This window comes from Malaclemys terrapin, chromosome 2, assembly GCF_027887155.1.
Source record: "Malaclemys terrapin pileata isolate rMalTer1 chromosome 2, rMalTer1.hap1, whole genome shotgun sequence".
In the NCBI taxonomy this organism is placed as follows: domain Eukaryota; kingdom Metazoa; phylum Chordata; order Testudines; family Emydidae; genus Malaclemys; species Malaclemys terrapin.
Genome location: NC_071506.1, coordinates 277,399,396 through 277,425,138, shown reverse-complemented (window position 1 = coordinate 277,425,138; position 25,743 = coordinate 277,399,396). Strand labels below are relative to the sequence as shown.

The 25,743-nt window shown below is 46.7% G+C and overlaps 1 protein-coding gene across 5 annotated transcripts in view; it reads left to right on the top strand.

Moving 5' to 3' along the window:
* Positions 1-5,182: 5,182 nt before the first annotated feature.
* The window catches only part of LOC128831821 (vasoactive intestinal polypeptide receptor-like), a 44,675-nt gene continuing 24,114 nt past the window's right edge, over positions 5,183-25,743 (top strand). Inside the window, exons 1-4 of one of the 5 annotated variants that reach the window (XM_054018606.1) lie at positions 5,183-5,257; positions 19,256-19,355; positions 21,407-21,514; positions 24,255-24,364. In XM_054018606.1, coding sequence (XP_053874581.1) covers positions 5,225-5,257; positions 19,256-19,355; positions 21,407-21,514; positions 24,255-24,364 — 351 coding nt within the window. In that variant the 5' untranslated portion in view covers positions 5,183-5,224. Of the gene's footprint in view, positions 5,258-8,071; positions 8,146-8,262; positions 8,338-19,255; positions 19,356-21,406; positions 21,515-24,254; positions 24,365-25,743 lie in introns of those variants that run through there. The other 4 variants (XM_054018603.1, XM_054018607.1, XM_054018605.1 and 1 more) reach the window with 4 other exon arrangements.

Sequence of the window (25,743 nt, the reverse complement as noted above, 5' to 3'; positions counted from 1 at the left end):
ACTTATTTTTAAAATATCATGAAACATTCTCTTTAATTATAGCTGCACTATGTTGGTCGGTAAATTTCACATTCTGTCTAAGCATCGCATTAGGCGCACCCAGTAATTGCAGCCTTTCTTCCATCCTTTCAGTTTTTTTTAATTTCAAACCCATCAAAACACTGGTTAGCAAAGTCACTTGTATTCAACTGATTCACCTTCATGGATTCGTTAGCTTCTAGGGCGCATTGCAGCACCGTTATGGAGTGTCACGCTCCTCCTTTTGAAGCTCCGTAAATGCGCTTGAAGGGAAACAGTTACACTGCTGAGGATTTTTGTTACGGAAAAGTCAAATTAAAATAGAATGAGTTCCAGATAATTCCAAAGAAAGCAGGTCGGCTCTTATTAACATTCAGGGGAGCTGTGTAAATGTCAAGACATTTTAATTAAATCAGCACTGATACACTCAGAACTTCTGGGATATGTGTTAGCAACAGTCCCAAGACATCGGCATTGACTGAGATTCACACATTCAGAGAGGTCACTTACTTGCACTAATAAGACATTTCTACCCACTTCTATGTAAGCTTGCAGGGGGGTGGGAGGACTATCAAGCCATAAGAAAATTGAGTCAGTCCTTATCTCAGATGTGTTATTCTGTAATTGCTGCAGAAGGGATTGCTTAGTGACAGTCCGTATCAAAGGCAGAACTATGTATTTTTGACAAGCGCCAGCACAATCACTAAGGGCAAGTATTACATTATTAACCCTACGCTTAGTTCCCCACCTTTGTTGATGGGTGTATTTTGGGCACCTAGAGAAAAATAGAAAGGACTGGAAACAGGACCAAAGGTCCCATGGAGGAAGGCAGATAGTATGGTTAAAGTACTGGACAGGACTCAAGAGGTCTGCCACAGCCTTCCTGTGGGACCTTAGGCAGGTTGTTTAGTCTGTTGTGTCTCACTTCCCCCTCTGTACAATGGGGATAATGACATTCTGATACTTGTTGTCTATTTTTCCCATTTAGACTGTAAGCTCTTTGGGGCAGGGACTGTCTCTGTCTGATTGTAGAGCACCTAGCGCAATGGCCAGATTCACAGGTATGTTGACGCAAAGCAGCCATACGGCTGGCTTATGCTGCTATTCATGTTTCTTTCTGTGCACCACTTCACAACTCTTCTGATTAACCAAGGCCTCAGGAGGAAGTAACTCTCACTCACCAGTTTTACAGGTACAATAATAGAGAGTTTGCATGAAGTCACTTCAGGTAGAGCTGGGGATAGACCCCAGGTTTCTAACAGAACAGACCTGAGTCTCAGCCATTTTGCTATGCTACCTCTCAGGAAGGATGTGCAAAGTTATGTATTTGTGTAACCCACACTAAAATAGTGTGGCTCTCTGTCATTTGTTACCAGCTAGACCATAGGTGGAGGTTTACTATGGGTCCGACAATGGCTCTCTACTAACAGAGCTGGTTCTTTAGCTCAAAGGGAAGCAGGTTGTGCATTTACACCCAGAAGTCACAACCTCTGTTCTGCAGATGACCAAAACAAAGGTGGTATTACACTTGGCTATGTTTTATCTGTAATTACTAACGCACACTCTGCTCCCACAGCCAGGAAGAGAAATCAGGAATCCTGATGTCATCCAAGATGAAACTCCCCATGGGAACTGTTAAAGATGACATGCAGTAACTACTCCCAGAGAGTCATTAAGGGTATCCTCTAGCCCTTTCTGAGCTTCCTTTCCATTGCAAAGGCACTGCACAAAAAGAGGATAGTCCCACAGGTCATGTAGTGGGCTTAGATGAGGTGTTTTCAGCTAGAATGTTTTTCCCAGATGGAACAAGGCCTGTGGGTTAAGCAATCAGTTTGGGGGTGAGTCTAATGTGAGATGGTAGAGAAAGACAGAGGCAAGAGAGTTGCACCTGGGAAAAGGGCGGGGGTCATAGAATCATAGAATATCAGGGTTGGACGAGACCTCAGGAGGTCACCTAGTCCAACCCCCTGCTCAACGCAGGACCAACACCAACTAAATCATCCCAGCCAGGGCTTTGTCAAGCCGGGCCTTACAAACCTCTAAGGATGGAGATTCTACCACCTCCCTAGGTAACCCATTCCAGTGCTTCACCACCCTCCTAGTGAAATAGTGTTTCCTAATATCCAACCTAGACCTCCCCCACTGCAACTTGAGATCATGGCTTCTTGTTCTGTCATCTGCCACCACTGAGAACAGCCGAGCTCCATCCTCTTTGGAACCCCCCTTCAGGTAGTTGAAGGTGACTTAGTGGGGCTTTCTACAAGAGGGAAGGAATTACCTGGGTGCTGTTTGTTACCAGCTCTGTGCCAGGAAGAAGGACTTGTGTACATTTTGTAACTAAACAAACCACACAGTCCCTGACTTTGCCACACCCATTTTCTCTCCAAATGAAAAAGGCCCGCAAAATCTGGTAATGTTTGGCAGAAGGGCAATAATGTATACGTGGCAAAAGTTAGCATCACTTTGGACTGAACTGAAGACCCTGGAATAATTGGAGCTATTGGAGTGAATTTCTGTTGCAAAACACTGTATTCAGAAGAGAATTTGGATGGGATGTTAATATTAGCTTTGTTGCATTTTAGTGTTTATTTTTGATTAATGGGCTGATTAATGGGTGGGACACTTTACTGTAGCTTGTGTTTTGAGGCCGGGAGTAGTGTGCGGGAGACTATGCCTCTGTGCGTGTAGAAGGTGGAAGATCCTGCTTGTGCAGACTCCAAAAGGATCTGACATTGATCTGCTACACGTATCTTTCCATTAAGCAGCCTCTTTCTTAAAGGTGTACTATTACACTTAGGTGGAAGTTTGATGCCTTGAGGCATTGCGAATTAGCAGGAGAGCCTTCCAGGTCTAAGCCTGCCCAGCTCAAAAGGGATTAGAAATGGTTTCCATAGAGTGGATGTTTGGTGGTCCCTTCTGAGATGAGTCTACGTTTGTTCAGTGTCCAGCACAAGGGAAACCTGATGGAAGTTGGATCCTTTAGCAAGTGCTCCAGCAGCAGGGGCCAGTGTCACCTGGCTGGCTATACATTTGTGAGAGCTGGCAGTGGAGTAATTGTCACACGCCCTGGGGGCAAGCAGGGGGAGTTCGGAAATCAGACTTAAAACCCTGGCTTGAGAACATCTCTTGCTTTTTTTGGCCGAGCTCATTATCCTTGGGGAGGGGGAGGGTCTGACTCACTCTTTTGACTGAGTGTTGGCCAGACTATCAGACCTCATACGCTGGTGAGCAGTAGTCACTCTGAACGGGCTGGCGGGCTGGAGGAGCTAACTGACTAATGCTGGATCCCAGGGGCTGCTCCACATACAGCCCTGCAAAACCCTGCCTGGATTCCTCCTTTCCTCTCTTTCTTCCCTTCCCCCATCTCTCCTATTCTTGCTCCTTCCTGGGATGACTCCTTGACTCAGTGCATGGAGATGGCCTGACATAAAACACACCCACTGCTTGACTCCCCTGTGCTCGCTGAGCCGAATGCAAACTCCCCTGGTTTGGAAGGGAGGAGAAGGTGCAGTTTGTGCTTCTGTTGTCAGGTACTGGTAGCTTCCCCCAACACACACACACACACACACACACTTTTTTGGCATGGTGGGAGAGAATCTGGCCTGAAGCTCTATTACTTAATGACCTTCTGGTACATACAGCAAGGAGGCAACACCCCCCTTCCCCTCCCCCACAGCCCTAATTTCAACAACAGAGAAGGGCAGCATTTCAGCATCAGCTTATTCACTTTGATGCTGAATCCTGCACTCGCCCATAACGGATGAGGATAAATGATTAATGACATGCAAATCGGCACTGAAGTCCATTTTATCTTAAAGGGCCCCAGACAGCGTAGCAGAGCAGGGCTTAGTGTGCTCATGTGCTGTGCTACACCCAGCTACAGCAATTCCACTGTAGGCTTCGGAGGGGGGCGGGGGGGACTGGGCAGGGGAATCTTATGAAGGGTGAGGCTAGAGGCATCCTCAGAAGTCCTCAGAGGAGAGAAGTTTTGAGAGCTTAGGATCCTGCAGAAGGGGGAAAGGAGCATCTGTCATGTTGTGGGGAGAGGAGAATTTGGCAGCTGGGTGAGTTTCTCTGGGAGATGTTGGGGCTTAGAGAGGTATTGAGAGGGGCAGGAGGTCATAGGCCCCAGGAAAATGAATAGGATGTGAGAATTTGTGGGCTCAAGGAGATCTGAGGGATAAAGAGACTGGAGGCATTGGACTAGGAAGGGTAGAAGAGGATGTAGAGATTCAGGGGGCTTGGGTTAAAGCTGGATCTACTTGGATCCTGCCATATGTTCTATCCAAGCTCCTAAATTGTCCTATCAAAGGAGAAATTCTAGCTCCGCTTTCTGTTCCAGACACTCCAGATGCCGATGGAGCCTGGCAGACCCGTATTGGAAAAACCCAGTTCTGGCTCCTGCATCCCGCAGGGTCCTGCCAGTGTTTTGCCCCTCTCCTCCAAATCCCACCGGCTAAATAGAAAACAAGGATCACGATTCCCATTGCTCTGAGACATTCCAGGCATCAGGGCATCTTGTGACAATAACCTCCCGGATCCCTGGATGGATCCAGCCCTGGGATCCCTGGATGGATCCAGCCCTAATCTTCCACATTTCACTGCCTACAAGCTCAGCGACTCCAGCTGCCCCCTACAGCTCCAGACCCAGAGGCTCCCTCAGCGCCACCACAGCTGGGATCTGGCAGCTGGTTCCTGTCAGCCCCTGCAAATTTGGGCCACAAACCCAGCCAAGAGGCCATCAGAACAGAGAGCAAGGATGGCTGTGTGAGCCCGGCTCAACGCCTCTGGGGCACGGTGGGTCCGGGGCCAGGTTCTTGCAACGCTGCTGTCTTGATGTGTGTGTGTGTGTGGGGGGGAAGCTTTGTGGGGGTCAAAAGGAGCAGTTCCTTGTTTTTGACGGCCCAGGTCGGGGGCTGAGGGGGGGGGGTCAAACCTCGGCAGGATCCAGGGGGACCCAGCGCGCCCCTTTCCCCGCCCCCCCCCCAGCCTCAGGGTAAGGCGAGACTGGCGAGCGGGCGCTCTGGGGAGGCTGGGAGGATTTGGAGTGGGACTCGCCTAGGCGCAGGGAAGCTGGGGAAGGACCCTTGGGGAGGGAGCTGCAGCGCGATCCGGAGGCGGCAGGGGCGGGACTTGGGAGGTGGGGACGGGCTGAGCCCCGGCTCCGGCAGCCAGAGCGCAGAGCACGCGCCAGCGGCTGCTGAAGATGCTAAGTTTCTCCTGGGTGCTTCTCCCGCTGGTGAGTGCCGTGCGCTGTGCGCCCTGCGCTGCGCTGGGGAGGGAGGGACGCAGGGCTGCCGCGGGCGGGCGGCGGGGTGATCTCAGAGCCGGGGGCGCTCCCATCCGGATGGGGCACTTGTGCTCCGGTCCCCACATTTGGCTTTCTCCCACTTGCGCTCACATCTGGATGGGGCACTTGGACTCACATCTGGATGGGGCACTTGCGTTCCGGTCCCCACCTCTGATTTTCTCCCACTTGCGCTCACATCCGTTCTGGATGGGGCACTTTCCCCCTTCCCTACGCATCTGGATGTTCCACCTCGCTTGTGGGTCTGGTGGTTGTTGTACAGATATGGTGTCTATCGTCCTAAGAGGGGATGGGGTGGGGGAAAAAAAACAAACCCTACCATGATGGGAATAGGCAGAAACAGGGCTGCGGGGGGGAGGGGGCAAGTGGGGCAATTTGCCCCGGGCCCCACAGGGGCCCCCATGAGAATATAGTATTCTATAGTATTGCAACTTTTTTTTTATGGACGGGGCCCCCGAAATTGCTTTGCCCCAGGCCCACTGAATCCTTTGGGCGGCCCTGGGAAGAAAGGGCAGAAGAAAGGAGAGATTCATTTGTCAAATGCTAAAAAAAATGACTTTACAAGTTAGAGTTATCCAGTGCCCCACTTCTCCAGGGGGGAGGCTTTGCATGTGATTTAAGGTTGATCAAGCCTTTGATTAGCTGTATATTGTCCAATCAGTTTAAAACAATGGAAAAGTATGCAAAGCATCCACATCCCAGTTCAAGTGGCCTGAAGGGGACCCCCCTGGGCTTTAGTGATCATGAGGAAGAGAACTTTGCTGCAAAACCAGAATATAACAGAGGTGTGTATTTCCTTAGAGAGGTGCAAAGCACATTCAAGTCCATAGAGCACTGATGCTGTTTTGCTGAATACCTTTAGTGATATCAAGCACCAAGTTGTGCTATACTATGTCTAAATTCACAGAGGGGTTGGCATCACTGTCTATGTGCCCACACAGTGAGCAGTAACACCTGTGTGCTGGATTAGAATCTGTGTTTATAAACTCTGTTCCCCAGCATTGGTATTAGAATTTCCTGTTTCATGTTAATCATGGCTGGGGTGAATGATTACACATCGGTGCACGGCCAGTCATTATCTTATCTTGTCAAAATATTATAACAGACAGTATCAGTCATAACGTACTTGTCCCATGGGATTAGACAGGACAGAAATTCCTTCCTGACAACCTGTAGGTACTGCCTAGCCTTTGGCATCATTTTGTCACTCACACCTGCGCGTCAGACACATCTGTTAGGAGAGTCGGTGAGCTAAGGATCAGTCATTTTTTTAATGGTTGAGGAGAAACTTTGGATTCTAAATGGGAAATGTGGAAAAACCCCAAATTCACAAGGTATTTAGAGAAAGCAAATGTTTTCCTTCCTCTGCCAGAAGATCAAGTTCGAGTGGAAGAATAATTTCAACAAGGATCCTCTGAACAAATATTTGTCCAGGAGTGAAAATAAACGAGAAGCCCAATCATTCAAGATGATGAAAACTTCCTGTGTGACACTGATCACCCTCAATTCCCATCAACTTCAGTAAGAGTTGAGTAGTTGGTACTTCCCAGGAGATGCTCATCACCTTGCAAAGCCAGGACAATAAGAGAGCTAAAACTATTCTTTATGCAATGACAATAGCACCTAGACACTCAAGTGAGATTAGGACCCCACATTGTCAAATGCATAGCAAGAGACATTGTCTGCCTTCAGGGGCAGGAGGGGAGACAGAGTTACAAAAAGGGGATTTGACTTGCACAAGGCCACAGACCAGTTGAATGCCCCATCCACAGGACTACCCATGTCTCTTTAGCCAAAAAGCCTATTTACTGAGTAAAGTGGAATGAAGGTAATTGTTGTAAACAAGGAGGGGTTGCTACTGATGTGTAAAGATGTCTTAATGAAGCATTTCATGGGAAGTTAGACACACAGCTTCTACTGACTAAGACACTCCCCGCTTCCTAACTCCCTCTCTGGTCTTATCCTCCATTCCTTGCGCACCTTAAATTCCTCTCCACAGAGAACTGTGGGTATGCACTGAATACAGGAGCAGGCCTTTAATGGCAATGGGTATTACCCATACTGAGAGGGGAAATTGGGCAGTGATTTCTTTTTTAAAGCATCAATGGTAATTAAATCTTTGACCTACTTTGGGATAAATTCAAGTCACTACGTTTTCATTTCTTCCTCCAGGTAATAGTTAGAAAATGTCTGTTGTATATATTTACACACAAACTACAGCAATATGTCCATATATGCAGGTCTACAAGGTTTATGTGCATAGATAGCCACATATCTATGTACATATATCTCTATATGTATAGATCTATGCAGTTTAGATACAGGCAGATAATTAGATATACTCTGATACAACCGACAAACATTCAAGCTTTGCTCCAACCTTTAAAAACAGTTGTGAAAAGTTATTGCTTAAATGAAACCTGTAAGGCAGACAGTGAATCAGCTTGTCTTACTCCATAGGTAATCAACTTCAGAAAGAGGAAAAACACATGGAAAATGCCCCCTAGCCTGTCGTGTTCACTCAAAAAAGACTTCTGAAATAATCTAATTAACAGACTGGAGAGAATGACTGGACACATGTGCTTACATAGCAAGGATTCTGGATCAAGCCTGTGTAAGACCTAGGAAATGACAACGAGGAATTTTGACGGTAACCCAAAGGGTAGTCAGTAAAAGGTATTTTAAAAAGAGAGGCTATGATCAAGATGCTCGCTGCCAATCAGAACCAGTAGGAAGAATGGTTTGGGTAAGAGAGAACCACACTGGACCATTTTTAGACCCAAATCTTCAGGGTGGAACCCTTCTGCTGCTTTAGAAAGGTTTGGCTAACTTTCATCATTTCTTCTTTCTAGGGCTTTGGGATGTGCTACCTTTTGTAATTTCCAAACCAAGCTGAGGAAAAGGGCAGATAGTTCAGAAAGCCAAGCGGCTGCAGGCTTGGCTATAATTCCTTATAGCAGCATTCTGGAAGAAGCGCAGACTCCTGACTCATGCAGCAAATAGCAGACTAAGTAAATACTGTCAGCATCATTTATACCTGTGTGACTCCATTTAGCCCAAACAGTCAAGTCTATGTTTGTGAGAATGTCTCGGCACCAGAGCTGGTGAAAGAGCAATATATAGACTCTTGAAACAGACCCAAAAAACAACACAGGGTCTGCGGCAGGGTAAACAAACCCCACGTGGGCTGGAAAGGGTTAGTGGAAAGTGGTGAGCATAATCAGTCTTGCCTGCTACACCTCTAATGGGAGTCAGGCCTGTGAAAAGGGGGAGAGCTTGTCTCAGTCCTGGCTGGTTGGGAAGGACAGCAGATCAGCTCCTGCTAGTGAAGGCAGGGGGCTGGAGTCAATGATCTTTCAGGGTCCCTTCCAGTTCTATGACACAGGTATATCTCCATATGTTATTTTGAGGGGAGGGATAGCTTAGTGGTTTGAGCATTGGCCTCCTAAAACCAGGGTGGTGAGATCAATCCTTGAGGGGCCATTTAGGGAACTGGGGTAAAAAATCTATCTGGGGATTAGTCCTGCTTTGAGCAGGGGGTTGGACTAGATGACCTCCTGAGGTCCCTTCCAACCCTGATATTCTATGAGCTGCTTGTGCTTGGGGAGAGAAGCTGGCTTGATCTGAGCTGAGTAGGACTGTGGCTGGTCAGAGCTTCCTTGGAGAGAAGGCTGGGCTGATACTAGACTCTTTGGGTTTATCAGGGACCTGCTGATGGTGGTAAGACAGGCCAAGGTATGGAATGCCCCACCGGAGGAGAAGGCTGGGGTCTGAGAGCTGAGCCCAGAGGGAGTGTAGGTGCATGAAGAACATCAGAGGGGCTGGGAATTAAGCCCAAAGACTCGTTTGTTTTGGGACCCACTGTGCCTTTGGACTCTACTACCCTGGGGAGGGGAGGTTAAACTTTCACAAAGGCCTGGCCAGAGGGCTGACCCATAAGCCACTAAAGGGAGTCTGGAAACTCTGTTGATAAAACTGCAGCACAGTGTCCTGCCATGAGGATATGCACAGGGTGGTGACCTGGTGACAGGGCCCAACTTTAGGCCCTACCAGGCAGACGTCTAGATGGCAGCACAGAGTCTATATGATATTTTCATAGTGGGGACAGCATGCTAATAGATTTCAGAGTAGCAGTCGTGTTAGTCTGTATCCACAAAAAGAACAGGAGTACTTGTGACACCTTAGAGACTAACAAATTTATTTAAGCATAAGCTTTTGTGGGCTAAACCCCACTTCATCGGATGCTTGCAGTGGAAAATACAGTAGGAAGATATATATATACACAGAGAACATAAACAAAGTGGGTGTTGCCATATCAACTATAATGAGTGTAATCAGTTAAGGTGAGCTATTGTCAGCAGGAGGGAAAAAAAAAACTTTTGTAGTGATAATCAGGATGGCCCATTTCCAACAATTGACAAGAAGGTGTGAGTAACAGTAGGGGGAATAGTTCTACTTTGTGTAATGACCCATCCACTCCCAGTCTTTATTCAAGCCTAATTTAATGGTGTCAAGTTTGCAAATTAATTCCAATTCTGCAGTTTCTTGTTGGAGTCTGTTTTTGAATTTTTTTTGTTGGAGTATTGTGACTTTGAGGTCTGTAATCGAGTGACCAAGGAGGTTGAAGTGTTCTCCAACTGTTTTTTGAACATTATAATTCTTGATGTCTGATTTGTGTCCATTTATTCTTTTGCGTAGAATGTACATGGCAGAGGGACATTGCTGGCACATGATGGCATATATCACATTGGTAGATGTGCAGGTGAACGAGCCCCTGTTGGTCTGGCTGATGTGATTAGGTCCTCTGATGGTGTCCCCTGAATAGATATGTGGACAGAGTTGGCAACGGGCTTTGTTGCAAGGATAGGTTAGAGGTTAGATTAGATTGTCATAATGGTTCCTTCTGGCCTTACAGCCTATGAATTTATCTGATGAATCTGACCCTTTTTTCTGCTTGTGAATAATGTCCAGGCAGACTTGGTTACAAATTTATTCAGAACACTTTGGGTTATGTTGGCAAAAGGGACTGGTGAAGTCAGCTGCCCAGTTTGAGACATTGTACAGGGGCTTGACTTTCTGAGGCTAGATCGAATGTATCCCAGCCCGGGGTTCACAGCCCTGCTTTTTTTCAAAATGTGCTAAGAATTTTTAATAGCCACATGTTGTCAGGACCGCTGTGGTATGGCTCGTCTGAAAACTGCATTTCTGGGATCATAGCAGTCCTTGGGGCATTATGTTTGGCTGGGCTGTGACGGTAGTTGCCAACTGAGTAGGTAATGCCTTCTGAAGTAGGCAGGTGTTTCTTGGCGGTCTCGCATCCAAGCACTTGTCAGACTTGGCATTGCTCAGTTGATGAGACCTGAAAGGATCCCCAACTCAAGGTGATACAGCTTGTGGTTTTACTCTTCTGATACAGACAAGCTGTCATTTCTCAAAGCAAACAAAATAGACTATCACGTCCTTTCCTATTTGCAGAATGCTGGAGTTTTCAGCACTCTAAGCATTTTGATGTTAAGAATATGACAGATTTACAAGGCCAGACCCTAGTTCTTGAAGATTCGAACTTAGGATTTTCTATCACACCCATCCCTATTGAAGGTAGACAGCCTTTGTTCGTTTTCTGAACGAAGATGGAAGGATGACCCAGTGATTAGGGCAGTAACTTAAGATCCCTGAGGTCAAGTCCCTGTTTTGACACAGGATGCCTGTGTGACCCGGGCAAGTCACTTAGGGGTAGATATTCAAAAGCTCACATGATACTTAGGTGCTTCACTCCTATTGGGTTTCATAAGCCAGATGCCTTTGCAAATCTGCCCCTTAGTTGCTCTGTGCCTCAGTTCCCCATCCCTAAAATAGGACACAGGGGTACTGTGAGGATAAATATGGCAAAGCTTCTAAGGCTTCAGAAACAATGATAGCAGGGGCCATGTAAGTACCTTGGATGGTTTGAGACCACTGTGAATTGAGGACATGCAGCAGCTTGCAGTCTGAAGCCCTAAATTGTTACTGTTCATCATTTAAGATGAATAACCAAGTATTGTGTAAAGTACAAGTGAAAGACAGTCGGCAACAGCAGACAATGTTCTGGCCAGAAGGGTTTTCTGAGTGCAAAATAATTTACTTTTTTTTTTTTTTTAAAGCCTGAGGAAGGCCAACAGATTTAACATCATCACAAGTTGTATTTCTAAGGAAAATTTCCCTCTCTTCTGGTATAACCGTGTTTGCTTTCAGTAAGGCTACCCGCTCAGTAGCGTACAGCTCCACCATCATTTTTGTTTCTTGCTAGACCAGGCCTTAGGTAGGGCTGCTGTTGGACTTGTGGTGATTTGCAAGCTCTGACGAGTCATGATGATATTTAACATATGGGATGGTTTGTGCTAAAGGCCACTAGGCGTCTTGACAAAAACAGACATTTAGTAATTTACTTCTGAACGGGTAGCTTAGAACAAACACCTTGTTAACATTTTGAAGTTCTAATTGCTCATAATTTTAGCATGACTGATCTTGGTCAACAGTTAGACTGGAGTCTCCTAAGAAACACAGAAAGAATTTGGGATGGTGAAGCACAAGGTGGCATTATTCCTGGTAGGACTGCACTGAGCTATCCTAGCATGGTGCTCGGACACTGTTGTTTTGGAGACGCTTTCTTTGAAATGAAATGTACAGCTATTAAAGAATTCCTAGGATTTCTTTTTCAAGAGAAAGGATGTTAACACAAGAGCAGGCTGAATATTTTCCATTGAAACTGTTTTTCAATGGAAAATGGGGTTTCAACCCCTCTTTGTTTGTTTTATTTATTGTAAAAAGTGTCTGCTTTCCATGGAAATCTTTGGCTTTTTACTGAAAAACACAAACACCTGAAAACCAAAACATTTTTGACTAAACTCCATCAGTCAAAAACTTTTGGCTGAAAACCAAAAATGTAAATTCGGAGATATCAAAGCACTTTGTTTTCACTTTTGCTGTCAAAACAAAATGTTTTGACGTGCCTGAATTGAAATGTTTCACTTCAGCTCCGTTTGACATTAACCCACATCCTCCTGAGAAGCTGCTGCGGCGCCTTGTGAGAATTGTCGTTCAAGAGCATCATACCTCCATTTTTCTTCTGTAGGCTGGATTTACCAGCCTAAATACATCTCCCATGATGCACTTGTGACGGTCTCCTCAGGGAGCCCAGAAACGTAAGCCACTATGTTACCTCTCAATTCTGCAACAGACAGCTGTGCTGGAACTTAAATTGTCTGATAGCTCCCTGCCGCACCAGGCTGTCTTCCTGCCAGCAAACGCCAGGAGACTCTGCCAGGCTAATCCTTGCCTTGCAGGTAACATTCAGTATTCCTTAGTTACCCAGAGGCATCTCTCAGCAGTGTCCTGTCTGTCGCACTGGCCACTCCCAGAAATTCCGAGTCCGCTGTCTCCAACGAGACAGAATGCACCCCAGTCTTTAGTTTAGCTGAGGACCCGCACGTCACTTTAATGTACAGCACTGAGGGAGGTTTATAATAGAACAAGAATCAGCTTATTACTAAGTAACAGAAACTTAAGTGATATTAAGCAGAGATGATAGAAACAGAAAATGGTTGGAAATAAAACAAACTCAAACACACTTTCTAGTGTCGTAAATTGAACAGATTATAATCTTGGTCTCAAGCAATTTCTCACCTACAGTCAGTTCTCAGCATCTTCAACCCACGTGGTTGAGGGATCCACCTTTCACAGATTCCAAGAACGCTGGCCCATTTTGTCCCTTCAGTGATGGATAGCTAAGGGTTCTCTCCCCTTTTTTCCTATAGTGCAGGGGAGATATAGTCTGGCCAGGGATCCTCACCCCTAGGGGAAAATGGGACCCAAAGGACAACTCCCATGAGGTATCACAGCAGCACATGTGGACACAGTCTAATACTGAACCAGCCTTGAATCGAAATATTCTGACTCCATTTAGCAATCCAGAATATTTCAATTTGGATCAAACTGACATGAAATACTGTTTTGATGTTCTTGACAAAATCTAGTTTCTGTGGAGAAGATTTGGATTTTTTTTAGTTTTTTGATGAACATTTGAATTTGTCTGTGGAAATGTTTTGATGAAACTGAATATTTTTATATTGTTTTGTAGAATTTTTCTGCAGATAAAACCCCCATTTTCCTACCCGCTCTAGTTAACACTTGTGTACGGGACAAAGTCCTAGCAGGGACCAATGAAGACAGATGCTAGTGGCCAAGGGGCCACAACTTTTCTTAAAATAACTGAACAAGATAACCCTAAAGACGACCTGTTCTGGTAGCAGTGGAATGGGGTAAGGGAGAGGAGACGTCTGGAACATAATCAGGTTTCCACCTTTGGTAGAGATAGCATAGTGACCGCTGCCTTAGAATACCATGCATGAATTGGATAGATTCTCAAATACAGAGCATCTTAATTCTCAGAGACCCACCTAATCCTGAGGATAGACTTGCATTATACCAGAGCTGAGCTAGACCTGTACAAGCTACTGCACTGGGGAAATCGTTGAACCACTGAGTTTAGAATTCCAGCAGGTCAAGCCCCATCAGTATGATAAGGCAGGTTTATGCTGCATCTACAGGAAAGGGGATCTCTCTTGCAGGAAGTGGATCAAGTGCTAAAATGTCCAGCAAACCCACCTGATCTCAGATTAATGCTCAGAGTAGGGTGACTGGATGTCCGGATTTTATAGGGACAGCCCCGATATTCGGGGCTTTGTCTTATATAGGCACCAATTACCCCCTACCTCCTGTCCTGATTTTTTTTTTGCTTTGAGCAGGTAGTTGGACTAGATGACCTCCTGAGGTCCCTTCCAACCCTGATATTCTATGATTCTATGATTCACACTTGCTAGCTGACAGGTTTCAGAGTAGCAGCCGTGTTAGTCTGTATCCGCAAAAAGAAGAACAGGAGTACTTGTGGCACCTTAGAGACTAACAAATTTATTAGAGCATGAGCTTTCGTGGACTACAGCCCACTTCTTCGGATGATCACCCTAGCTCTGAGTGATAGGAATGCGGGGTGAAGGAAGGGTACTAGCAATGCAGTCATATATGACACACACAACTCCACTTACATCTAGATGGAACAATGTAATTTGGTTCCTGTAGTGTTCATGGTCTGCCCATCAGTACAGGGACTGTTTCTTTTACCTCCATGCAAGCTTAAGGTGCCATATAAACATTAAATACTAAGGACCTGATTCACTCTTATGGTGAACAGTACCATATTCTGCAACTAGTCCCATTCCCATCAGTGGGACCATTTTCAGAATTGGGTTCAACTCGGTGTAAGGGGGACAGAAGCTAGCCCTATATAATGATGACACTGGCTGCCAACTGGTTTCACTTTGTGATATGTCAGAGAGAGGATTCTCTATGCAAAATAAATTGCATTGCACCAGGTTGTACGCGTATGACTTTTGAACACCCAGTGTAAAAATATCCCAACTATAAACTGTTTCCCATTATCAACAGCCAGTTACAAACACGTTAGGAGCTGAAGTAACACGTTATTTCCAGCCAAACAACTGAATGGCTGTTGGTTTTTTTTAAATGTAAATTGCAGTTGATTTTCATAGTAATCGTTTTATTACTGCTTCTAAAGTTGTTTGTTGTGCCAGTGCAGTGCAACATGCAATATATTTGAAAATGTAAAAAATTAAAGAAGCATTGTGTTGAATTCTGAATAATAGCAATTCAGAAGCGTGTTCCTAATGTACAATAATGAGAGATGCTATTTTAGGAGGTGATCATGCTGATTTTAAAAACATATATTGAAGGTTACCCGTTGTCAAAGCATAATGGGTGAAAATTAACCATTGCTTATAGCGTGTCTTCATTTTCTTTTTATGTTAACTCCTTAATTCTCTTTCCATTCTCATATTAGGGCATGTGAGCCATCTCAGAGGATTTTTAAAGATGAAGTCTTGTCCTTTTCTCTAGGTGGATATTATTGTGTAGTTTTAACTGTCTATGTGGGCAGTAAAGTTTCCATTGAGGCTAAGAATAGAATCCTGATTTCCTGTTAAATTGCGTTGTTTATTGACAGCATTCCATAAGCCTATAAATCAACTTCCTGTGATAGGATTGGTATAATAAAAGACAGGACTGTACTGTACTCTCAAAGTTTTTGGGGGCTTAGGGTGGCTTTACAGTGTTCTTCAGAAATGTCTCAGTAAATCTACAATCTGTCACTTAGATTAAATCAGTATTTTCAGTGCTTCTGGGTGGGTTTTAAATAGGCCAGCTTGCAAAAAGCCAAATCGTGTTGCCTTATTCACTCATATGCTCCCAGTGGCTTCAGCTGAATGAAACTTTTGGTGCTGTCAATACGTAGCTCTCAGATACTCTGCTTCCAATACTCCTCTCACGTATACTTGTTTTACGCTATGTAACTCCACTGAGTTCCGTGGAGTTTCTCCTGTTTCACACCAGTGAAAGAGCGTGGAGAATCAGGCCCTCTGTCAGTTTGGTGGAGACCATTTGAAAATCAGAATAGGATCAAATTAAATTGAGCGCACAAAGATTTTTTCCAGCACCACCATCTGTCTCCCCTTTCCTTCCTGGCCTCCTCAGGCTCTGGTGTGAATAAAGTAGCTGTAGGCAGGAAAGCTGGCCTAGTGATTAGGGTAATAGAGTGGGACTCCAAAGTTCTTGGTTCAGAGACTAGCTCTCCCGCAGATTTCCTGTGTGACCTGGGGCAAATCACTTAGCCTACTTTACGCCTCAGTTCCCTCTCTGTGAAATGGGAGGAGTACCTCAGGTAGGGGGGACCACCCATCCTGAATTGGGTGGAACAGTCCCAAAATGCAATGTTCAAGTCCTGGTCCAGGACTGAATGACTCTGGGACAGCATTTGTCCCAAATCTCTTGCAGCGTGTTTCTGCGCCTGCCCAAGGCTTAGTGGCAGCACCAGTCTCTTCCCAGTAGTGGGAGTTGGGGGGCTGAGGTGGGCATTAGCCCCCCCCCTTCACTATGAAGCTCCACCCCCTACTCTTTCTCTCCCCCTCCCTGTGGACCTACCCGCTTGCCAGGCCGGAAGCTGCAGCTGGGAGTAGTAAGAGCTGCCCAGGGAGTCCAGGCTGCTGTGTCCCCACCCTGCCCTGGGGGGTGGGGACAGAGGCAGGGGCTTGCTCTGCCCTCTGCAGTGGGCTAGGACTCGGGGGGAGGGGAGGAAGAGGAGGAGCAGGGGACGGAGCCACAGAGCGGGACAGGGCTCCTGCAAGTGTCCTGCTTTTGCCTTTTGAAAAGGTGGTCACCCTACCCTCAAGATGTTGTGAGGATAAAAACCCATAAATGATTGTGAACTGATATCACCGTAGTGAGGGCCGTCTAGATCAGGGGTAGGCAACCTATGGCACGCGTGCCGAAGGTGGCACGCAAGCTGATTTTCAGTGGCACTCACAATGTCTGGGTCCTGGCCACCGGTCCGGGGGGCTCTGCATTTTAATTTAATTTTAAATTAAGTTTCTTAAACATTTTAAAAACCTTATTTACTTTACATACAACAATAGTTTAGTTCTATATTACAGACTTATAGAAAGAGATCTTCTAAAAACATTAATGTATTACCGGCACGCGAAACCTTAAATTAGAGTGAATAAATGAAGACTCGGCACACCACTTCTTAAAGGTTGCCAACCCCTGGTCTAGATCGAGTCATGGCCAAGAATACCACTTTGCTGCACTGTTCTTAACCATGATTTCACTTCTTTCAGCTTAGTAGGAGAACTTCAGTGTTGTGAGTGTATGGATACCCCTCATTTTTCCTGATGTATACATTGATACTATGTTTTTAAATATCTGGAGATTGTTCACTGCATCCCCATAAATCTCTCGCTGACTTTAGTGGGAGTGTGGTGGTTCCCAGGGGAGGCAGGGTCACACCTGTTTGTCATATTAATGTAAAATGTATATCAGATTTCAGACCATAATGAAAAACTCTTCTACTACTTTACTTCCCGCTGCCCATCTTCTGTGTAAGTAGCATCATTACCATTAATGGCCATGAATACAAACACATGCGCTCAGACCCCATGGCTTCACACCATGGCTCCTCCTGGATGGAATTGCTATTGTGAATCATTTGTATTGTGCTGGCCCCAATTGGGATTGGGATCCCATTGCACTGCGCATTGCACAAACACCGAGCAGAAGGACAGTCACTGCCCCAAAGCGTTGACAGTCTAATTTCATAAGCACCAACTCTGTGGGTGCTTTGGGGCTGGAAAACCCACGGGAAAAAATAGTGGGTGCTTAGCACCCACTGGCGGACCCTGCCGATCAGCTCCCTCCCCCACCCCAGTGCCTCCTACCCGCCGCTGAACAGCTGTTTTAGGCATTGACAGACCTGAGTTACATAGTGCTCAATATCCTCCTTCATCTGGGGCCAACAGAAATGGTCTCTAGCAAGGTGAATAACTCAGTCAGTACCTAAGAGACCCACATTTTCATGAACAACTGTTCAGCGGTGGGCAGGAGGCACTGGGGAGGAGGGGGAGAAACGGAGGCAGGAAGAGGCGGAGTGAGGGAAGGGTGCATTCGGGGGAGGAGGCAGAGCAGGGACGAGAAGAGGTGGGGTGGGGGTGGAGCAGAGGCAGGAAGAGGCAGGGCTTTGGGGGAAGGGGTGCAGTGTAGGGTTACCATTCGTCCGCATTCCCCCGGACATGTCCGGATTTTTGAACTAAAAATAGCGTCCGGGGGGAATTTGTTAATGTCCGGACTTCCCCCCCCCCCATGCAGAGCACGCGCCGCTAACAGGGCAGCCGGATGGTGCCACTTACATGTGGCTCCGATAGCGAGAGAGAGTCCCTCCTCCACTTCCCCCTCCTCCCCCTGCACCACAGCTCACTCCCTCCCTGCATTCCCCTCCGGCAGTCTGGAGCTCCTCCCCCGCTGCTGCCCAGCGTGCCGGGAGAACGGCTCAGACAGTTCCTGAGCAAGCTCCCAGAGACCTTAGGCGAACCGAAGGCCAACGACAAGGGAGCCAGGGGGTCGGAGAAGGGGCAGGGAGGTTTTGGAGGGGGCAGTCAAGAGACGGGGGGGGGGTCGGGAGTTCAGGGGGGGGGCTTTCTGGGAGGGGTGTGGATAAGGTTTTGGGCAGTCAGGGTACGGGTAGGGGGGTAGGGTCCTGGGGGGCAGTTAGGGTGGGGGGGGTCTTAGGGGACAAGGAACAGGGAGGCTTAGGTAGGGAGTGGGGTGCTGGAGGGCAGTTAGGAGCAGGGGTCCCAGGAGGGGGCAGTCAGGGGACAAGGAGCGGGGGGGGGGTGGGAGTTCTGGGGGGGGGCTGTCAGGGGGCAGGAGTGGGGAGAGGGATCGGAGCAGTCAGGGGACAGGTAGCAGAGGGGTTTAGATGGGTCGGGAGTTCTGGGGGGGGCTGTCAGGGGGTGGGGAGTGGTTGAATGGGGCATGGGGCATGGGAGTCCCAGGGGTCTGTCTGGCGGTGGGGGTGTGGATAAGGGTTGGAGCAGTCAGGGCACAGGTAGGGGGTAGGGTCCTAGGTGGCCAGTTAGGATTGGGGGGAGGGTCTCAGGAGGGGGCAGTCAGGGGACAAGAGGCAGGGAGGCTTAGGTAGGGGGTGAAGTCTTGGGGGGGCAGTTAGGGGCAGGGGTCCCAGGAGGGGGCAGTCAGGGGACAAGGAATGGGGGGAGGGTTGGGGGTTCTGAGGAGGGTGGGAAGTGGGTGGGGCGGGGGCGGGGCTAGGGCGGGGCTCCTCCCGTCCTCTTTTTTGCTTGCTGAAATATGGTAACCCTAGTGCAGTGGGAGCGGGACCTGGGGTCGAGCGCCCCCGGGAAATCAGAAATAATTGCATTAAGATTCTTAAGAACACCCATGCGTAGTTAGCCATGTGTCAGCAAAGGGGAGAGTTATTCACAATGCAACCTGTTAAATCGCACCCACCATTTCTATCTATCTCTTGCCCAGGTTGCTTCTATCCACCCGGAATGCAAGATATTCCAACAGGTGGTGAAAGACCAGGCTCTATGTTTAGAAAAAAATGAAGCTACTTTACCCAACTTAAAAGGTGAGAGACATAAGCCCTATGTGGCAAAACCTGACATGAGCCGTCTTTGTTTGACTTCAACAGGGCTAGCCACATAAGCAAGGACTGCTCTCTTGAGTAAAGTTTCAGAAGGTTTGGTCTGATTTTTCTCATCACTTGTGCTCTGTAAAGAACTTGTATCTTGCAGAATCTATTATTTCTTTTTGATTGTAGTGGTGTTTGATGTTGGTAATACACTTTATCTGTGCATTGCTTACATTCATAGCCAGTATTATAACCTTAGGTGGGGCACATCCTCTGTGGGGGTAATTTGTCACATGACCATTGGCTTCAGTGGAGTTATGACAATTTATGCTAGTTGTGCTATCCTCACATCGCCCCTGTAAGTAGGCAATTACTATTATTCCCATTTTACAGAATGAAACTGAGGCACAGAAAGTCTGACTAGTCCAGGGTCTCGCAGGAAGTCTGTGCTAGAGCAGGGAAGTGAACTGAACCTGAGGTACTAACCTGAGACTTAAAAGACCTGAGTTCAGTTCCCTGCTCTGTCATGACTTCCTGTGAGACTCTGGGCTAATCATTTAGTTTTTCCGTGCCTCAGTTTCCTACCTGTAAAATGGGAATACTAGTAATTTTCTACCTTACAGATGTGATGTGAGGATAAACCCATTGGCAATTTTTCTTGTTGCCCAGTTTTGTTTTACTGACTAAAAGAGCTCCTTTTTCAAGATGATTGTACAATTTTAGGATTGCATTTGCTTGACTCTTATGTTCACTTTCTCAAGAAAAGAAAAGAAACAGATGAGATGAAAAATGTATATGTGAGAGACTGTGTCTATGACTGTAAAACAGAAATACAATGTCCCCCTAAATTTGTGGAACTGCATGGGATTTAGCACAACGATGTATCATGCTGCCTGGAGTGGCTCATGACTGAGAGTGCCAACCTTATACTGGATTGTTAAGAAGCAGGACAGAGATCCCAAACTGGTTGTGTGTTCTATAATTAGATTTCACCAGTAGCAAGTGTGAACTCCTAAAGCACTAATACAGTCTTACCATGGAGTCACAGACAGTCCCCTTAAGCAATCCAGTCTATTTTGCCACCCAGGCAAGCTGGACTTACTGATAGATGGTTGCTATACACCAAAGATCACAACATATTCAAGTTACTCCAAGTCCCAAAGGACCAGTCACTTACCCCAGATCAATTTGTACCTTAGATCCCACACCAAAGGCAATACTTGTAGCCAATTCTCTAGTAAACTATCTAAGGATTTATGAACTAAGAAAAGAAATGAGTTACTACAATGTTAAAGCAGGCAAGCATAAATACGTAATTGTGGTACACTCTGTGGTCTTACAAGGTGACAGAGTTGCAGGAATCTGTCAGCTCCAAATGTCTTTTAGGCCAGGGTTAACCCAATTTAATCTATGCTTCAGTTTAGTAGCTCTCACAGGAGTGTCCAGACAGCAAAAGAAATAAAAAAAATTCTTGTCAGGGATTTTTCTTTCTTTCTTCCAGAATCCAAGCTGATGGGATGAGCCCTTTTGCACACAGTCTCTTCATGAGTTCAAGGGGGCAATTAACGAAGTCTTTGTATTATGATGTCCCACAATGGCCCATTTAGTTTTGATAGGCTTGCTTGTTGTGCAGGAGATGGTCCCTCCTGATTGGGTTCACAGTTTCAGAGCAAACATTTTTTTCCAGTTACATGCAAAAACGTAAATATTTCCTTATGGCAGGTGACAAGGAAAGTATAAGTGAGATTAATGCATACAGCAATTTACAAGCATTTCATAAAGTCTGAATGCTAAAGACGTTGTTATAAGCCCAATACCCATCTTAACCAGTTACTAACACACACCTAAAGCCTTGGCAAGAGCTGGCACCTGGTCTGCCAGCATCACACCATGCCATTGTGAATCTGGGCTACGTAAGAACTGCAGCTGAGTCTTGCACTTGGTCCACTAATAAAGACACGGGCAATCTTTCGGTAAGCGATTGCAAGACTTCTGAAATGCCTCATTCTGCAGGCGTCTCTTTAATTTAAGACTCTTTTTCTTTCCAGGATGCCCAGGGGATTGGGATGGACTGAGTTGCTGGCCCAAAGCCACTTTTGGAGAAGTGGTAAAAGTTGCATGCCCGGGTTTCTTTGAAGAAATCACCAACATACAGGGCAAGAATGTTTTTTTCCCCTGTTATTAAGGTTCCTAGCCATTTAAAAATATGCATAAGGGCTAAGATACTAAAGCAATCAACATTCATGCATCAGGGCAGAGTTGGATCAAGTTCTGGGGCCCTGGGCTGGAGCAAGTGAGGGGGACCCGGAACCAGAACTGTGGCCCTGCCCCCCACTTTTGCCTGTGGCCCCACCCATTCCCCTGCAGACCCTTCCCCGTTCTGCTCCTTCCCTCCGCATCCCTGCCCCCCACTCACTCCTTTCCATGCCCCGCCCCACCCACTGTGGCACCGAGACTGGAGAAGCTCTGCTTCCGGGCTGGGGCGGGGGAGAGATTTTTCTGGGGCCCAAGCCCCATTGGCATATGCAGTAATCTGCTACTGCTATCAGGGCATAAGGTTACTGGTGTCAGGAAGAATTCTTTTTCAGGGTTACATATTCATTAGGTACATTTTTTTGGGGGGGGGGTTCTCTAATGTATCCTACATGCACCAATGTCCATGACCAGATAATGGACTGGATAAACCATTGATCTCCTTCAGTACACGAATACCTTCACTTGGACAGCTATACCTTCACAATCCCTTTGCTCATTCTGATCTGGTTTGATCTCAGCCATTTGTAAAGAGATGGAGAAAAGTCAGTAAAGAGTGATTTTTTGCAATCATCTTGGGAATGCACTACTACTTGCAATGGTATTGAAAGTAGTAGAAACGACATGCACAAATACAAAGGACATATTTGGCCCTTATGCACAGTAGCTTAGAAAAAAGAAAACTCTTCCTAATTTGGCCCATTTTAGCAGCCCAAAATTTGGAAGACAGAAGCACTTCCCAGCATGAATATGCTGGAGATTAGAATTGCATTTGAAAATGTTGTGTTTGAATTTGATGTGCAAAATAAAAGGCCCTGAGCACCCTTACTCAAAGGAATAGTCCATTTTAAAATAATCCCATACCCAATTATGCAGTCTGAAAGTTGATAAAGTTATCATTAAAGTGGGTGGAAACTAAGAATTTGTGTTCTATGGGAAATTCTGACCTTTCGCATTTAATTTTTGTTCCAAATTGGAATAAAAAAAAGAGTGATTGAAATTTCTCACAAAACTAAATTTTTGGGGGAAAAAATAGTGTCGGGTCATTTGACATGTTCCATTTTGATAAAATCGAAATGTTTCGTTTGCATTTTGACTTTTTATATTTGCTATTATCATTAATAATTTAAAATAAAAAATTCAAAATGAAAAGTCGTTTTGAAACGAAAAAGTGAAATGGCCCATTCCAAGAAGATTGAAATGTTTCTTTTCGATGTTTTTTTTTTTTCCCCTTAAAAAAAATTTCATCAAAATTGACAAATTCCTGCAGTAAGTATCCATGTAGCTGAAATGGCATTTTTCAACAGTGAAACATTCATTGAAAAAAATGTTGGCCAGCTCTAGCAGTAATCCCTCTCACCATTTAAAAGCAAAAGCCAAATGCTATGACAATCAGCGGGGAGTATCTTGCTAAAATAGTGGCATCATTTGTATGACTGGAAGGATGGGAGCCCAAATGTCAGAGTCCAGATAACTTTGTCTATCCTACTGTAATTGAGAGGATGGATAGTTTTGCAATGGGGTCCTTGGAGCCAGGATTCCTGGTTTGTATTCCCGATTTTGTTGCAGATCCTCGGTGACCTTGGGCAAGCTACTGACGACACCGCTAACATACGCCTCTTCAAACTGAACTACATTAAATGTGAACTAGGAACCTTTTAGTTTGTGCCCACAACATCCATATGGAGGAGTTATAGTGTAGCACTTTGGTGGACCCAGTTATTCACATCCTGGGCAGTGTAGACATAGCCTTAATTTCTTCATCTATAAAATGGGGATGATAATAATACTACCCTACCTTCCTGAAGTACTGAGAGGCTTAAGTCTTTCAGGCTTGGAAGTGATCAGAAATTATATGTGCTTTGGGATCCTTGGGTAAAAGATATTGCAGAAATTCAAAGTATTGTTATTAATGCTATAAAGTGGGTATACAGTGTTGTTGTAGCCGTGTTGGTCCCACCTTGTGTCTCTAATCAACAGGGCCGCCCAGAGGGTGGGGCAAGTGGGGCAATTTGCCCCGGGCCCCACAAGCCCTGGCCAAGAATCCCTTTCCTGGCTAGAGGCGCCTTTTTTAATTTTTACTCACCCAGCGGTGGCCTGGGTCTTCGGCGGCACTTTGGCGGCGGGCCCTTCAGTGCTGCCGAAGACGCGGAGCGACTGAAGGACTCGCTGCCGCAGACTCGGAGCGCCACCCAGTGAGTAGAAGCACCGCAGCGGGTGGCACCTTTTTTTATGTCCGCTCCCCCGCTTTGCCCCAGGCCCCCTGAATCCTCTGGGCGGCCCTGCTAATCAACTGAGTAGTCATATGTCTTAAGACCCAAACTGGTTCTTAAAGGCACGATTTGGATGCATGACTTAGGTGCCTTTGTATAAAAATTGAGCTCACAGTATGCAATTCCTATATAAACCTGGAAGCTGCTTTGTTACTTTCCCGTTCATTTGAATATTTGTCTCAGCCTTTCACAAGGTAGATAGCTAAAGTAGCTTTAATTCTGTATAGCCAGTCTTGCTAAAAGCAGTTGGCGCATCCAGAAGTATCGATAAGTAATAAAACAGATCTGAGGATTTGGGCACTAAGAATAAGCTGTTTCTTGTCAGTGCTAAACAACATGGGTCATTTGCTGATGTGTTTCACTGTTTCAGGCTTTCTGCAAAGAAACTGTACACAAGAGGCATATTGGTCAGAACCGTACCCACCGTACTCTATTGCCTGCGGATTTGATGAAGGTTCCAGTAAAGGCCCTGAAGATCAGGTCAGTATTGGGTTGGAGATGCACCTAGTAGGCGCAAACCCAGAACTGCCCCCGTGAAAACATCCTGAGGAATGCTGAATATACATAAGCCAGATTCTCTCCTTTGCTCTGACCCTACGCCACATAAGTGGTGCAAACGGTTGAAGATTGACTGTACTGTCCAGCTGAGACTTCCCTGGGTGCTGGGGAGGAAGCTACCACAAGGCTGGTGGAGCTGACCCCTCCACCACCCCAACCCAGCCCCAGCATAGGTGGGGGTATCAAGGAGGGGACTAGGGCTAGATGGCACTCCGGCAGTTCTCAGCTGTCATATGGCCCCTTGGCCTAAATGACATCAGGGCTGGATCTGACGCAATGCAGGGTGGAGAATCGGGGAACCAGTTATGGCCCCCTCATCCTGCACTGAATGGATCTTGGCGTAGAAGAGTCTGGCCTGCTGTGTTCTGTATCTATCTGGATGGAGAAGATAGCCTGCCTAACCTTTGCTTCCCTGGGGGGACCCTGCATACAGCGAAAGGGGAAGAGTCGTCTTCACGGTTCCTTTGAAATTAGGGTTCCAGACACTTGTGTTCAACAGCCTTCTCTGAAGGTAGAACGGATGGTCCAGTGGTTAGGGTACGTGGCTCAAGTCATTACTCTGCCCATGTGGCTTTGAGAAAGTAGCTTAGCCTCTCCGTGTCTCAGTTTCCCATCCGTAAAACAGGGACACAGCAGCACTGCCCTACCTCACGTGGTGTTCTGAGGTTAAATCCATCAAAGATTATGAGGTGCTCAGCTCCTGTGGTAATACCAGAGACGGTGTATAAAACCCACTACGGGAGAGATAGTGGGGTAGTGTTTTCTCTGTGCACTCAGAACCCAAGTACCCTTTTCACCCTCACCTGTTTGGACTCTGCTGCTTACCGTGCTTCTGTCAGCTACCCCAGAAGGGGAAAGCGCCTTTGGCCCACCCGCCTGCCCAGGGCCATCCCTAGCTATTCTGGGGCCCTACGCAGCTCCCTGCGAGGGCAGGCCTCTGTGGGGAGGGGGGCTGGTTTGAGGGGCAGGGGGGAACCACCTCCCAGCACTCACAGTGGCACAGCTGAGGCCGGGTCCCTGCACTTCCCGCCGCCAGTGAGTGCAGGCCCAGTCCTGCTGCAGTCCTCAGGGATGGGAAGAGGCAGGGCAGAGGCTGGAGCAGCACGCAGCTGCGCAGGGCACCAGGAAATTTGGTGCCCTAAGTTTCCTGGTGCCCTATGCAGCTGTGTACTTTGTGTATGGTAAGGACGGCCCTGTGCCTGCCCTACTCAGGGCCGACGCAACCCATTAGGCGACCTAGGCGGTCACCTAGGGCGCTACAATTTGGGGGGCAGCGACCACGGCGGTATTTCGGTGGTGGG